Raw genomic sequence first — 15787 nt, forward strand, 5'->3', positions numbered from 1 at the left:
TGCGGGTTGGGGATGTTATAGTTTGGGTAAAACCATATAAGTTGATATGAGTAGAAGGCTGCTCAGATATACAGGAGTTACAGTTAATGTTAAGATCTCCAAACTATGTTTCTGCAGGGGGGGCTTGATACAGTGGGGGTTAGGAAATTAACTTTTTTCTACTGTAGTGCGATCTTGGAGTTGGTATATTTAATTTATGGGGTGAGGGTGTGTGTGTGTGTGTGTGGGGAAGGGGCCTGCCCCCTGCAAAAACATAGTAAAAAGTGTGTTTGCTAGTTTGGTGTCGTTATATGTGGAGGGGATGTTATTTTCTTGTGATTTATAGTGTTAGATGTTATGGGTTTTGGGTTTCAGATGTTCTGGTCTCAATTTATTTATTTATTTACATTTGTTTACCAGGAAATTCTGACTGGACGTAGGTCCTTTTTCAGGGGATGCCTGGGGAGAAAAGCTCCACATCATGTACATGATGAATAGAGATACAAAGTTGCAGCAACAGTAAACAACATTACAGGTTGTTGGCTTTAATACAATAACAAGATATTGATTATCAACAGTATATACAGTAAATGTTGCAAGTTAAGATAGTTTCTTGTTTATAATATTAGTAACAAAGTTGTCAGACAAGATTTTAAAGTATGTAAAGACAACTAGCTAATTCTGACTGTGGTTAGTAGTGGCGGTAGTATAGTTGGGTTAAGAGTCTAGGTGGGGGGGGTAAGGGTGGGGGTGTTAGTCTGGATTAGAACAAGGACAAAGCCAGTGCAAATTTAAGTGGAATTTGTTATGAAATTAGTTGTTATGGGTGTTAGATGTTTCAAAGTAGGCCAATATATATATATATATATATATATTGACTGCAGTGGTGGTGCTGCGGTAGCATTGTCGCCTCACAGTTAGACATTGCCCGTTCAATTCTCAGTCAGAGCGTCTTCTGTGTGGCGACAAGCGTGAATGGGTGTTCCTTCGTTGAAGTTTGTGCGTTAGGCCCGGAAAGCCAGCACGTCAAAATCTACTGCCAATCATTAGCGGACCGGAGTTCCGCTGTGGCGACCCCTAACCGCGAAAAGCCGAAAGAAACAAAAAATACACACAGATATATACAGATATACATATGGGCAGCTGCGGTGGTGCAGCAGTTAGCATTGCCGCCTCACAGCACGAGGCTCTACAGTTCGATCCTTGGCTGGGGGGCCTTCTGTGCAGAGTCTGCATGTTCTCCCTGTGGTCGCGTGGGTTTCCTCCGGGTGCTCTGGTTTCCTCCCACATCTCAAAGACATGCTGTAGGTGGATTGGACACTCTAAATTGGCCCTAGACATGAGTGCATGCATGTGTGTGCTTTCTGTGGAAGGCAACTCGACACCGTAAAACTCCACTGCCAAAAATGAGTGGACAGGTGATCTGCTGTGGCAACCCCTAACCGGGAAAAGAAGAAAAAGATATAGATATACATATATAAATATATGCACATATAGAATTTTGTAGTCATTTAATTTTAACAGTATAATGAATCCCATGAACACAGCTGGACGGTGAAAATTACCTACACAACAGTGTTTGTATGATATCAAAATAAGTAGTTACACATGGTCAATGATGCAGATGTAATGCTGTTTGTGCCACCGGTGACCCAAGTTCAGAATTGGCTAGGGCCATGGATTTGGTTGACTCCGGGGATATGATGATTCAGCCAATGACCACCTCTTCTACATTTGGGGACAATTTAAGAAGAACTGTTGCTGAGCTAGCCCTAATGGAAACAAAGAAGCTCACACCTCAGCAAGGTCTGTCAGGGGTTGAGACTAACATGCTGATTTCATTTCATGTTACGTCATCTCCTGGTAGGGACCCATCATCAGTTAACTCGCAGTGATGATTCTGGCACCTGATTCATGGCTGTATATATAGTTCTTTCTATAACAGCTCCACAATGTCTGCTGAAAGGCCGGTCTCTAGAGAAGTCACCTACATGGTGAAGAGACACACCAGCAAATGTCCAATAGAGTTACTGCAGCAAATGGGGTGACCACTGTAGACAGACGAAAGTTATGCAGTGGGTCAGGAGTGAAATTAGTTAAAGAAAAAAATATAGTCATGTAAATCTCAGCAATGAAATTCAAGCAGTTCACAGTGGAATCAAACAAACTGAAAGTACAATGGTGCCTTACTGCAAACAGGTATTAGTAGAAAAAAAACCCCTCCATCTTAGAGAAACAAGAGTTAAACATGAAGCAGTTTAATAATTGCATTAAAATGGTATGCGATGTTTAACCTATGATAAACAAAACTTTTGGAGAATTGGTTTCAGGTTCATAGTGAAAGCAAGTGGATGATATTTACAACAAGAACAGTACTACAACTACATTTTAGTGTTGTGGAACATTTTGAGACGGTTTCAAATCTTTTAGGATACAGAATTAATGAAGCTAAAGCAATAGCTGTAAACTATGCACCCACACATAAATTGGTTCAACAATATCCATATGTATGGGGACATGATAAAATGAAGTCTTAGGAATATGGATTAAAAAGGACTCTGGTGTGGCAGCTAAAGATATGTGGGAAGAGACTAAACAAGGATAATACAAAAACTGAGAAATTGGAAGCTCTGAAATATGGATGGAAAGATACAAGCAGTTAAAATGCTTTTAGTCCATTTAGTTTTATACATAGGTCAGGCATATTTTTATCAACCAGAGGAGAAGTTATGGATAAGTAATTAATAAAGAGCTGAAGGAATTTATCTGGGAGGGGAATACAGCAAAAGTCAAGTGGGATAAGCTGATTCATCCAATAGAACAAGGCAGCTGGGGATTAACCAATTTAAGAGCCACACAGTTAAGACTCCTATACATAGCACAAGCAGAAATCTATAATTCAAAGTGGAAACGGATGATGACGAAACAGGTAGGAAGCCCTTTGGAGAGACTGGGATGTTGGATGCAAATACTCAAGGAGAATAACATTAACCATGCATATTATTACATTCATAAAGTAGCAGAAAGTATTCTAAGAACTAAACCAACACAGGAATGGAGAAAGAAGATTCTGTTGATAGGGAGGACTGCAATTAGGAATAAAGCCAATAGGCAAAAGGAGGCTAGAATTTATTGGAGAAAACTGGTAAAAGAACCAAGGTATTGAGAGCAAATCAACAGAGAGGGAAAGGTAACAGAATGGGAAGAGGCCAAGAATGTATTTGGACTGCAGGCTCAAGACTGCCTTCTCTATCAAGGATTAATACCAGAGTATAGGCAAAGAGAAAAAAATAGGGGGATCCTAAGTGAAAACACCAGCACTGGTAGAATTTTTAGTAGAATCTAGAACAGAAGCTGCTGTTAAAAAGGAATAATTAGTAGAAAATACAAAATATTGCATGATAACTATAAGAATCAATCAGAGGAGGTTAGAAAGGATTGGGAAGAGAGACTGGATAAGCAAATCACAAAGAAACAATGGGGTTATATCTCTGTTTCCTAAATAAGCAACAAAAGTCTGGAAGATTTAGGATTTTGCTTGAAGTGTTGACATGGGTATTTTTATACCTCAAGTAGATTTCAAAAAAAATTTCCTCAGGTAGACAGCAAATGTTGGAGGTGTGATAAGGAAAAAAGAGGCAACTGGGAACATGTTTTCTGGGACTGTAATGAGTTGGCACACTTTAAAGATTTCCTGCAGACTACTCTGTCAGAGATACTGGGTGAGGAATTTGGTGTAACTACGGAAATGATTTTTTAAGCTATGATACAGAATTGGAATAGCCTAGACATACAGTAAGGCCTTGCCAAATCTAATTATGGTGGCTGCCAAAAAAGCAATTACTAGAAAATAGAAATCAAAGTCTAAACCAACTGTACTAGAATTAATGAATACAGTAACAGAGATAAAAACAACGGGAATTGGGATCTTTAGAAAAAGGTAGGAGAAAATTACATAGGAAAATGGGAAATGTAGGAACAATACATGCAAAGAAGGAATGAGGTTTAAAAGAAGGCAGGATTTGAATAAGCTATGTAATGTATGACTGACAATGACTGGATAGATTATAAATGATGTTCAATGTTTCCAACTAAAATTATGTCAATGTGTTTTTTTTCCATTTATATAAATGTATGATTGCCTGTGTCATGCATGATATTTTAAGATATTTCTTGTTTAAAAAAAAAAAGAAAAGCAGCACTACCCACATAGAACTTAGTAACAAGCTTATTAGTCAAAATATGCTAAGGAAAAACTGTTGTGTTTTAGTGAAAACCTTAGTTAAACTGTAACAGTATAAAACTAATTCAATTAAAGATTTAGCACAAATAGCACTCATGAAACAGTTTATCTAGGAAACATGAAGTAACTGTCCCTGTGTATACTTGTGCTCCCGATCTACTGTGACAGCAGCAGCAAAAATAGCTGCTAAATTAAGGCTAATACTACAATTTCTTTAAGGACTTACTCTGTGGAGCATGTCCCTCAGTGCCGGCAACACTTTGGGAGATGATGGGCATCAGCGCCTGGCGAATAATCTTTTCCCATGACTTGGCAACCTCTACACCGACTCCATTCTGCTCAGAACTATAGTTGACTACTTCAGATGCAGAATGGCTCAGATCTTCTCCAATGAAATAAGTAACATTAGCAGTAATAATCTCAAAGCAATGAGGGTTGGTCCCTGGAGGCATAAGTGTGAAGTTCTGAGCATGCTCTACAGACAGGATCTCTGACAGAGGGATTTCCTGCAAAATTAACAAACAGACAAAAAATAAATAAAAAACAAGCACCTAATAAATAAATCACTTAATTTATCACTTTGTAACACACTAATTAAGTACTTAGATCTCCTATGCATGCAGACAATACAGTTTGAGTCTTTACAGCAAATAAGCCGTGTTAACAAAACAAAATCATGCTACACTAACCAGCTTACTCACTGTAACACACCTTTTCAGAACATTCCCCTGCTTCCACGATAATTATCAGCAATAAGTTCAGAATCTGTTTATCTTGTCAATGTTTGATATTTTTAAATGAACCTTTTTTATGTTTTTGCTAAACTAAGTTTGCTGACTTTTTACCTATTACTTTTTAAAGGACTACTATGACTAGAAACTGACAAAAATATAAGTTATGTACTTACCATAAGGCTGGATACTTTTCATCCTAGTACATCTAATATAAGAGATGGGTACTAAGCCACATATCAGGTCTAATCTGGCTTGCTACAGCTCCAAGCATCAAGCTCCTTAAAGATCTTTCCCTTCAAATAATATCCTTGGGCCTGAACTCTCCTCAGATCAATTCTGCCAACCATGGAAGGCCATGACTGATATAAGAGTACACAGACTGGTAGAAGAGCTGTCAGATGGTTTGTGAGGTTCTCAGTATAATGGCAATTTGGAAGTGAGATGAAGGGAGGGATGTATTAGATGGACGGGGATGAAAATGATCAGCAATATGGTAAGTATGTAACTTCCATACCCTTATCATCCTATCCACCCAATCAGACTGATGGGTCAGAATACCAATCTATCTGAAACCTGGGTTGCATCATGACAGGAGATATCCTGAATGATAATTCAGGATTGTTGCCCAAAGGAGTTCCTAGATCTGGACAATGTAGTCAGCTGATAACGTTTCCCAAAGGTATGCAATGCAGACCAACTTGCAGCAGCACAGATTTCATCCACAAAGGAATTTCTGAAAAAGGCAGTAGATCACAAATCATTGGATCATAGATTAGTACTAGGCTAAATGCCCTTGTGGGCCATTTTATTAAGCCTAGCCAATTACCCCATGTAAGAATCAAACCCTGCACCTTGTGTCTGTAAGGTAAACACCTTAACCATTATACCAGCCTCCCACCCAGATTTTGAGTACTGAAAACGGCAGTGGATTCTGTGAGTAGTCTAGTGAAATGCACTTTTAATTTGCTTAGTGGAGTTTATTTTATGAAGAATATGCAAATGAAATACAGTTGGACAGTCACTTTAGAAACTTTTTGTCCAAGTGTGTTGCAAGTTAAGGACATGAACCATTCCTTATCCTTTGTGAAACCTTTGGTACTGTGAATGTAGAATCTGAGCTGTCTATGAACATCTACGATATGAAGAATATACTCTCCCCAGTTAGAATGCTTATTTATGTATTTATTTATTTTTAACCAAGGTAGACTACTGATCTAATCTGACCATTTGCAGGCTCATCCTGCGTTGCAATACATAGTAACAATGGTAAAGTAAGATTAAAGGTGTAACTAAATTATACAGTACAGTGACAAAATATAAGACAATACAACACAGAAAAAATATACATTCATAAGGTTTAAAAAGAATCAAGATCAAAAGTATACAATGCATAATACAGCTGTTATAGGTGAAGTAAATGTGATCCAGCAATGAACAGAGTACAAAATTTGATTCCAGTTGTATTCTGTGGCAAGCTTCTGGACAAAAGAATGATCAGTCCTAAGAGAAACTCTGTCTTTGTTTAAAAATGAAATATACAAGACATTAAGGTAAGTTTTATAGTTTTGAAACCCTTTTGGCAGACATTACTACCACCAGTAAATGAGTTTTCCAAGAAACAAATTTCATCTCTACAGATTAAGCTGGCTCAAAGGTGATAGTCAATATTTCTAATACAAAATTGAGGTCCCAAGGTGGAATGGGATAGGAGGGCGAAGAAGAAATATTCCTTTTGGAAAGTCTTTAAATAATTTGTAGAAATCAATGGAATGGGCATTGCTGCCCTTATAGAAATTTGAAATAGAAGCTAATTGTATTTTTATATGGAATAACTAGATCCTTGGTCAAAGCTTTCAGTGAAAGTGTAGAATGTCTGAAATGGAGGCAGAGAAATAGTCAATACCTTGAGACTGGATGCCCATGTACAGAAACTGTTCCATTTGCTTTTGTATACCTTTTGAGTGGATTCCTTCTGGGACTCAGAAGCATGTGCGTGCGTGCGTGCATGCGTGCATACATATAAGTATATACATATGTGAAATATAGTGCACTAGTTATGTTGGCTAAACGCTACTTAATGCAGCAGAGCACAGACAAATAGCACTTTATCTATTCTAATTATTTTAATCTGGCTCTCTCCTACTGTACTGAGCACACAGTATCTCTGACAATTTCTGCTACAAAAGTTAAAACAATCTCACTACTAAGGAAACTTCTACAGTTAAATTTCACTCCAGTTGCAAAAGCACAAAATGAGAAATACATTCAGTTTCCAAGAATCAAATTACATGTTTTTGCTCACTTCTGCATCAGCATGTTCTGTACTGTAGTGTTGACTCTGCTGGAGGGACACCCTAACCTCACCCACACCCGCAGGCTTTATACTGCTCAAGATGAAACTAAATTAACACTTTAGCATATTTTACTCTAGTAGTGTTAAATTTCATTGGAAAAAGCAAATAATGCCCGTAACAATAAAATTAAATTCTGTGACTCACCTCAAGTGGTTAGAGTTCAAAGACCTTGTATTTGTATCCACTTTCCATTTTTTCTATTGTAGCTGCCTAGGCTTAATATATAATTTCAATGCTAATTAGTCTCCACACCTCAGCCTACAGGGAAGCTTTTTTCGCTGAGGGACCCTCAAACTGTTTATCCAGCATCGGTTCAAATTAAAGACTCTCCAGACAGACCAGAACTCTTATGAGATACGTCACTCAAAACTGCTGTTCTTTATAAGTAAAATTGCTTTGAAAAAAGTGATATAATCTAAACGGTGTTAAAAATAAGATACATCAGGAGTTTTAATCTGCACAGTGCATTTAAAGCTAAATAATTCTGAGGTCAGTGTGCACACATCTAATGGAACCCCCTCCCTAAACTCCAACATCACCAAGCTATTCTTATTGTACTGCAACAGGTACTTGTATTCTACTACCTATAGACCCCCCTAAATGTTTGTTTGTGTTTTTCGGCTTTTCCCGGTTAGGGGTCGCCACAGCGGAACTCCGGTCCGCTAATGATTGGCAGTTGATTTTTACGTACCGGCTTGCCAGGCCTGACGCACAACCTTCAACGAAGGTACGCCCATTCACGCATGTCTCCACGCAGAAGACGCTCTAGCTGACAATCGAACCGGACAGCGTCTTACTGTGAGGCGACAACACTACCGCAGCACCAAGACCCCCTAAATAAGCAACTTAAATTGGCCATAAACAGAGGTAAAATACAACATAATAACAGGGGCACAAGTTTTAGCCCCCGTTTACTTTTCTTATATTCATTTCATGCCAAACTCACTGCAATACTGACTGCTGCTGTTAACTTAGGTCTATCTTAACAATAACCTAGCAGCTTGTGTTACTGCTTTTAAAGTTATCAGGACTTGTCTTACCTCCTGTCTCACTGCAGTTTTACAGATTGTTTTCCTGGTACTTACTCAACTGTGGGCTAACCTGCTCCATTCAGCCCATGCTATACTTGGGCTTCATTCCACTCCCCTACCCCCAGTACTTCTAAACTTATATCTCTGTGAACTGCACCTCCTCTACTCTTCCTACTATCATGTACCTGACTGCACTATCCAATCACAAACTGCTCTCATTACCCCATCCCCACCCACTTCTGTTCTATATTCCTTCTCAGATCTCACTCTGCTCCCTCCCCATTAAAACCTACCTATTCTCCACACTATTATCACTGCTCAATACCTCACCTCCTCATACTACAAGATTTATACAACACTAATCATGCTGTTCCTCTCATGTATCACCTTATTCATCCTCCTCCTCCTCTCATTCCTAACATCCCCAGTAGTAATAATAAACAAGCACACCACAACCATTACTTCATTCTCACCTGTCAACCATCTTCCCACTAGTTACTCAAAAATCTCTTCAAGCTTATTTCCCGTAACTCCATTCCACTGCTGTAACCCCCAAATACTAAAAAATGTCAGTCCCAATGTCAAGGTAATGCTTCTATCCATCTCTACTTAAAATGCCATAATAAACAAACCATCTTTCTCCAGCATATCCATTAGTGTGGTGACATCCACCCCAAACCAGGTCCCAACCACATCCCAAACCAAAGACTACACCCCAAAGGTTTGAAAATAATCACTCTACACCTCAGAAGCATATGCAACAAAATCACAGATTTTCACGCCTACATGACTTAGTACAACCCAGATATCCTAGCCACAACATAGACCTGGCTAAAATTTGAAATAAGAGATGCTGAATACTACCCCATGGTTGCAACATTAGGCTCAAAAGAACACATAAAAAAGCACGTGGCCTATCTAACATCTTCCCAGATATGCTCACAGTAACTCCCTATACAGGTACAATCCCAAAATTTGGAAAAGCAGAATTCCTAATCTCATTCCTAAAACTTAACAGATCCAAGAAAATATGCATTGCTGTACTAAATATCCTACAAGGACACAACATTCTAGTATGTGAAAATATGCTATCCTGGATAGCAGATATAATTGAACAAAATTATCATGCTAGGTGATGTAAACATTGACTGGTAGTCTTTATCTGCACACTTAGCAATCAACGGCATGAACCTCTTTGGATTCACTCACTCAATTTACTAATACACCAAGATATGTCAAAAAAAAAAAAACTCCCAAAAATATATACTGATTACCAGCCCATCTAATCTTACCTCCTCAGGTATCCTCCCAGATACACTAAGTGACCACCTACCAGTTTATACCCACAAAAATATTACACAACTAACAAAGGAACATAATACCCGTAATCTCTCAAACTTCTCCACAGCATTCCTTTCAGTACAGACCTGTAATAATAGAAGAATCACTTTCTCTACAGACTCTCACATCTAAGAAGTCAATCACAGAACGTGAATAATTCATGGAAACCCTCAAAAAAGTAGTAGTCTCATGCAGGTACTGAAGAAAATAATGCAATTCCTGAACTGTCCCAGTCCATAACATAAACACATCGACAACGTGGCGATTAAAAACTAATGTGCCTATGACCAGCTTAAATTCAATACACATTATTGTATCTTTATTTAAATCTGTTGTTCTTTACCTTATACAGCTTGCCTGTACAATTTATCCATAGAAGTTTATTTTTTTACTTGTTTAATTTGTTTTTTAAACCAGTCTATATTTTACTTCTGTACCACAAATGTTTTGGCTTGAATTACTTGTGCTCTAAATCTAATTCTGTATAATTTATGCATACATTTTTCACTTTGGATATTTTCTCCTTGGGCTGCATTGAAAAAGGGCACAAGCTCAGAAGGACCAACCCGGTCAACAAATGTCAAATAAATAAATAAGCATATGGTAAAACATTTGCATATGCATATATATATATATATATATATATATATATATATATATATATATTTACAGATGCAAGAATATGCTATAACGTTTAGTTCAAGAAACAGTTTACAAAGTCAAAACATACACTGAAAAATGGAATTATGCTTAGCAGAGTTTTCGGGATGAGACGTACTCGCTTATGTTATAGGAATAGCAGCATATAATTATATAGAGAGGTACATTAGAAGAGGTGAGAATAGTTGTATGAAAGAATACCATGGGGAGAAGATAGAGAAATGGTAAGAGAGGCATGCAGTGGGACAAGGAGCAGAAAGGAAAGAGGCATGCAGAGGGGCGAGGAGCAGAAAGGAGAGAGACATGCAGAGGGACGAGGAGCAGAAAGGAGACAGGCATGCAGAGGACAGAGGAGCTTCAACTGCTGTCTGAAGTCTGAGTATGTCTGAATGTCCCTGAGAGTGGAGGGGAGTCCAATAGTTTAGCTGCCAGGATGGAGAATGCATGGTCATCACAATGATGTTTAGTTTCTGGTGTTAGTAGGGTGGGTTGAGACTAAGAAATACCCCCTGAGATCATACTTCATTGGTGACTGGGTGGGTGAGTAGGGGTTGGTGAGAAGTTTATGAATGAGAGATGAAGATGTATCAGGAGAAAGGGCTTTGTGATTTAGTGATCTTAGTAGGAGGTTGACTTTCAGATATAATGGAACCCATTTAGCTTTGGCGTGTGTTAGGCAATGGTGTTCAGTAATGGGGGAGTTTGTACTTAACTTGCAGACTACTCTGGAGATGGTTAAAAAGGTGGTGGCATTTTTTTTTGAGACTGCATCTATTTACGATAGTCCATATTCAAGTTGAGATAACAGTATTCCTTTGCCTATGGTAGCTTAGGCTGGCTTTCGACAGGAGAGGTGTTTGCCCAGAAAAGTAGTGTTTTTTAAATGTGTAGTTGAAAGTTCAGAGATTGGTCTAGCCAAATGCCAAAATATTTGAAAGATGTGGTAGTTTCTACGGTGGTAGTATTGCTAACATCTTTAATATTAAGGAAGCTCTGTGCTTTGTCTATTTTTTTTTGGTTGGTTCCAAATAGCATTGCTTTTGTTTTTGAGGGACTGAGTACAAGTTTCTGGCCTATTATCCATTGGTTGAGGGTTTGGAGGTCATCTTGAAGATGAGTTTGTAAAATAGAGTGGGCTATGTTTGGCATATAAATGATCATGTCATCTGCATAAATAAATAAGAGGTATATGAGGGTAATCAAATTCGAAATTTGTTGATAACTATAGAAACAGCAGAGGGGTTAAAGTGGAAACCTGAATGGAAACCTGGGGGACTCCTTTCATAACAGGAGCTGTTTCAGAGATGGTGGTGCCTACTTTCACCCTGAGGGATTTATTGGTGAGGGAATCTACAAACCAAGGCTTTGCATTGTCACTAATGCCTATTTCAGTTAATTTGTCAAATAGTAAGTTATGATTAATTAGATCAAAGGCTTTTTGCGAGGTCAATAAAGACAGCGGCTATCAGGTTGTCTTTGTCCATATTGGATAGACTGTCATATATAAGGAAGTATAGCACTGTTATGGTGCTGTATCCAGTCCAGAATCCATGTTGCTTCCTGGATAGAAGATGGTACTGATGTAAGCAAGAAATAATTTGGTTGTAGATAATTTTTTCTAGTGTTTCACCTAAAGTGAGATGTATTAAGATAGGACAGTATTGCAAAACAGGAGCTGTCTAGGGTAGTTTTGGAATAGATGTGACTATAGCTGTTTTCCGTATCTAAGGCATAATTTTATTAGTTAAGCAGATGTTAACTATGTGAGTGAGAGGGTAGGGGATGATGTTCATACAAGGGGATAAGGTTAGCTGAGCTTTGGGGAGTGTCTACTTGAGTTTTGGTCCTCCATCTGTACTTCTATCTCTTTGGTTCAAATCTTTTTGAAATGGAATAGTGTAATGTAAAGGCTGGTGGGGGCTGGTAGTTTTGTGTCACTGATGTTGTCCGGCAGGTGGCTGAAGTCTTTGAGGAAATCAAAACATGACAGTGAGTTTGTGGAGGTGTTAGAAGGGTTAAGAGGAGTTGAGTTGTGGTAGTTTTTTCAAACAGTCAACGGTTTGATTTTTCTCCTGAATCTTTTAGATTGTTTTGGTGCTGGCTGTTTCTGTGTATGCCGATGAATTGCTAGGCTAGGTTGCACAGTGAGGTATATTAGGTTTGGGAATCTATGGAGGGTTGCATTTCCAATTGTGTTATGCCTTCTCATGTAATTTGAGGAGGCGTTTGAGTTCTTTAGATACCCAGTCATGTTTATGAGGTTGAAGTAGCCTCATAAGGGAAATAATTTATTTTGCAAGTGCAGTAGGATATTGGTAAGGCTGTTAGCTGCTTCACTGGGGTCTTTTATGGCAAGTAAATCAGACCAATTAAGTGTAATGACATTCTGAATAGTTTTGGGTCTGAATGAGATAATGGGACTGAATCTGAATAGTGTTTTTGGTGTGTACTTTTTGATATAATTAGGATTTTCTATCAAAATTAGGGATGAGGTACTGGGACCCCGACAGGTTTGATTTATGTAGTTGTGTGCTGGCATGGGTGTGATGTGAAAGCGATATGGGTAGGTAGTATGTGTATAGCTAGTAATGTAATTTAGAGAATGGGTGACCTGTAGATCAGCACCCTGATTGGAGAATGGATGTTCTCCAGCAGGGTGTTAATCTACAGGTAATGCCCGCTGAAAAACAAGTCCATTGCTTCATGGCAGTATATTAAGCTGCCATGGAGCTTGGACTGAAAGTAATCTAATGGTCGCCATTATTCTGTGCTCACTAAGCAGCATTTTTGCCATTTAGTGGGTGTAATTTATATATATATATATATATATATATATATATATACTAAGCAGCATTTTTGCCATTTAGTGGGTGTAATTTATATATATATATATATATATATATATATATAAAGAAAATAATTAAAAAAGTGTGTGTGTGTTTATGTCTGTGTGTGTGAGTGAGAGTAAGATCAATTGAGCTGTTATTTTACATCCGCTAAGCAGCACTTTTGCTATTTAGGAAGTGTAAATCTAAATGAAACAGAAAAAAGTGTGTGTGTGTGTGTGTGTGTGTGTGTGTGTGCTTGCGTGGAAGAAAGTGAGGTTTGTGTGACAGAGAGAAAGTGAAGAGTGAAAGCAATTGAGCACTGGCAGCAGCAACTGTTAAGAGGGTAGTGTACCTCTTGTCCTATTAGCTCAAGATATCTGGATAAAGCCTAAAATAAAGGGGGAACAAAGGCTCAGATATAAAATCACAACCTTATTTGAATAATAGGATTAAAGTTAGCATGCATTTTCTGAAGTGCAAGTGTTTTTTGTATGAGAGAGAAAGTGAGATCATCGACCAGTGGCAGCAGCAGTAAAGAAGTTTGCATACCTCTTAACCTCTTAGCTCAAGAAATCTGGAAAAAGCCTAAAATAACAGGGGGACAAAGGCTCAAAAAACAGAACAAATTCTAAACATTGTTCTTATAAAATTACAAAGTAGCTTAAATAACAGGATTTGTTTTAGCCTGAATTTTCTGAAGGAAATAAAGTCTGAAAGTCAAATGTATGTCACAATTTACTGACTTCAATACCCAACGATTAGCAACAAACCATACTTTTAGGAGTAAGGGACCAAAAAAATAAAGTAAATATCTATATGTAGTGCAGTGGTATAGCGGTTAACGTTGTTGCCTCACATGAAGAGGTTCTCTGGTTCAATTCTCGGCTGGGGTGCCTTTTATGTGGAGTTTGCATGTTCTCCCTGCATTTGTGTGGGTTTCCTCTGGTTTCCTCCCACATTCTAAAGACATGCATCTGGAGCAATTCTTCCCAGGCCTCCACTGAAAACAGGCTCTGTGGAGCCTAGTCTGACTTTCCTGGTCAACAAATGTAAAATAAAAATAAAATAAATAAACATCTTGATGTAGTTTTAAAAAAATGTTATATTTTGGATGTAAAATGCTTCCTCCAACATCATTTACAAATATTACAGCAACTTTGAAACATTAGGCAGAGGAACTACTTTACATCAAAAATACATAAAAAAAATATAGCAAAAAAAAAATAAGTAAGGAGAACACAATTTTACAGATAGACCATTATCTAAACCCAATAATGCTTTCCAGGGTGTGTGTTACTGCACGACATATGGAGGCAGTGGCAGTCAAGAAATTGCTATGGGTTGTATGCGAGGGTTGAAGGAAAATAATAGATATCTACAGAAGAATAAAATGCATGTGACAGTTTTATGCAAACTCATATTAGAGGCTTTAAGATCTAGAAAATGTGGAGTATGAGAGAAGAAAGCAGTAGTCCTTTAAGGGGGTTTACAATGTGGATAAAAATGGGTGTCTGGGGAACTGGGGTGGGAGAAGACTGAAGGTAAGTGAGATGGCTTGAGATCGATGGAGCTAACTTCTGAGTGGGTGTGAGGACAGTTGCTAAGCAAAGTATAGTGGGAATGTTGCTGAGAAGAGCAAATGGTGAGAAACTAGGGTGGGGGTTAAAGGCAGAGAAGAACACAGGAGAATATATGTTTCTATGACAGCTAAAAGGGGGTAGTGATCAACAGGTTATGAAGCTAATAAAAATAGTACAGAGTTATGGATGCATATAATGTAGAGCATATATGTTAGAAAAGATTATGGAGAATATGAATTGCATCAGCAGAAGAAGAGTGATGTGGAAGGAGATAAACTGAATAGTGAATTCAGTAGGAGTGGTTTGTTACAATGATGCAATTATGGATGATTTCTAAGAAGAAAGGTGGGGGTTGAGAAGGTTAGTAGTGACTGGTAGATTCAATGTTTGAAGATCAACAAGTTTAAATGTAGTTTAAGAGGGGGTGGAGGGAACTAGGACAGTGTAGGGTTGTGAAATGAGTCCGAGCACAGCAGGGAAAACAGAACAGGCCCCATGTAACCTTATGCCCCCCACCCCCCAAAAAAATCTGTGACACTGATGGTAAGCTTTCCTAGTCAAGCTAAACAGCTGAAATAAAGGTAGACAAATGTTTTGGCAAGTAGCCATACCTCTCAACTATACAGATTTTCACAGAATGTTCAGATTTTTGCCTTATATGTTTGGTCCGTTTTTCATAAAATTGTGGTTTTCTGGAAAATTTGTAGCAAATCATTAAAGACTGAAGTTAGAAAATAATGACAGATATCTGAGTTTCAGACTTCATACCCTTCTGAAAATGTATGCTAATGCAAAACCTATTATTCTATCAACATTCTAAGTTTGTAAGACAATATTTAAAAATTGTCCCTATTTTTGGACCTTTGTCCCACTTTTATTCATGGCTTTGTCCAGATTTCTTGTTCTAAGAGGTTGAGAGGTATGGCAAGTACAGACAGTAAGAAAAGAATTGGGTGATGTTTTTGCACAATACAGCTAGGGACAATTCAAAATTATCATCATCACAATTATTAACCTGAGTTGCAGCAAGCATGGAG

The 15787-nt window shown here is 38.1% G+C and overlaps 1 protein-coding gene across 1 annotated transcript in view; it reads right to left on the reverse strand.

The window, feature by feature from the left end:
- PRKD2 (protein kinase D2) overlaps nt 1-15787 on the reverse strand; it is a 3293129-nt gene that overhangs the window by 1229374 nt on the left and 2047968 nt on the right. Inside the window, exon 10 of the mRNA XM_044081637.1 lies at nt 4449-4728. Coding sequence (XP_043937572.1) covers nt 4449-4728 — 280 coding nt within the window. The remainder of the gene's footprint in view (nt 1-4448; nt 4729-15787) is intronic.

The sequence above is a fragment of the Protopterus annectens genome, chromosome 1.part0, assembly GCF_019279795.1.
Source record: "Protopterus annectens isolate FY-2018-M chromosome 1.part0, PAN1.0, whole genome shotgun sequence".
Classification (NCBI taxonomy): Eukaryota; Metazoa; Chordata; order Ceratodontiformes; family Protopteridae; genus Protopterus; species Protopterus annectens.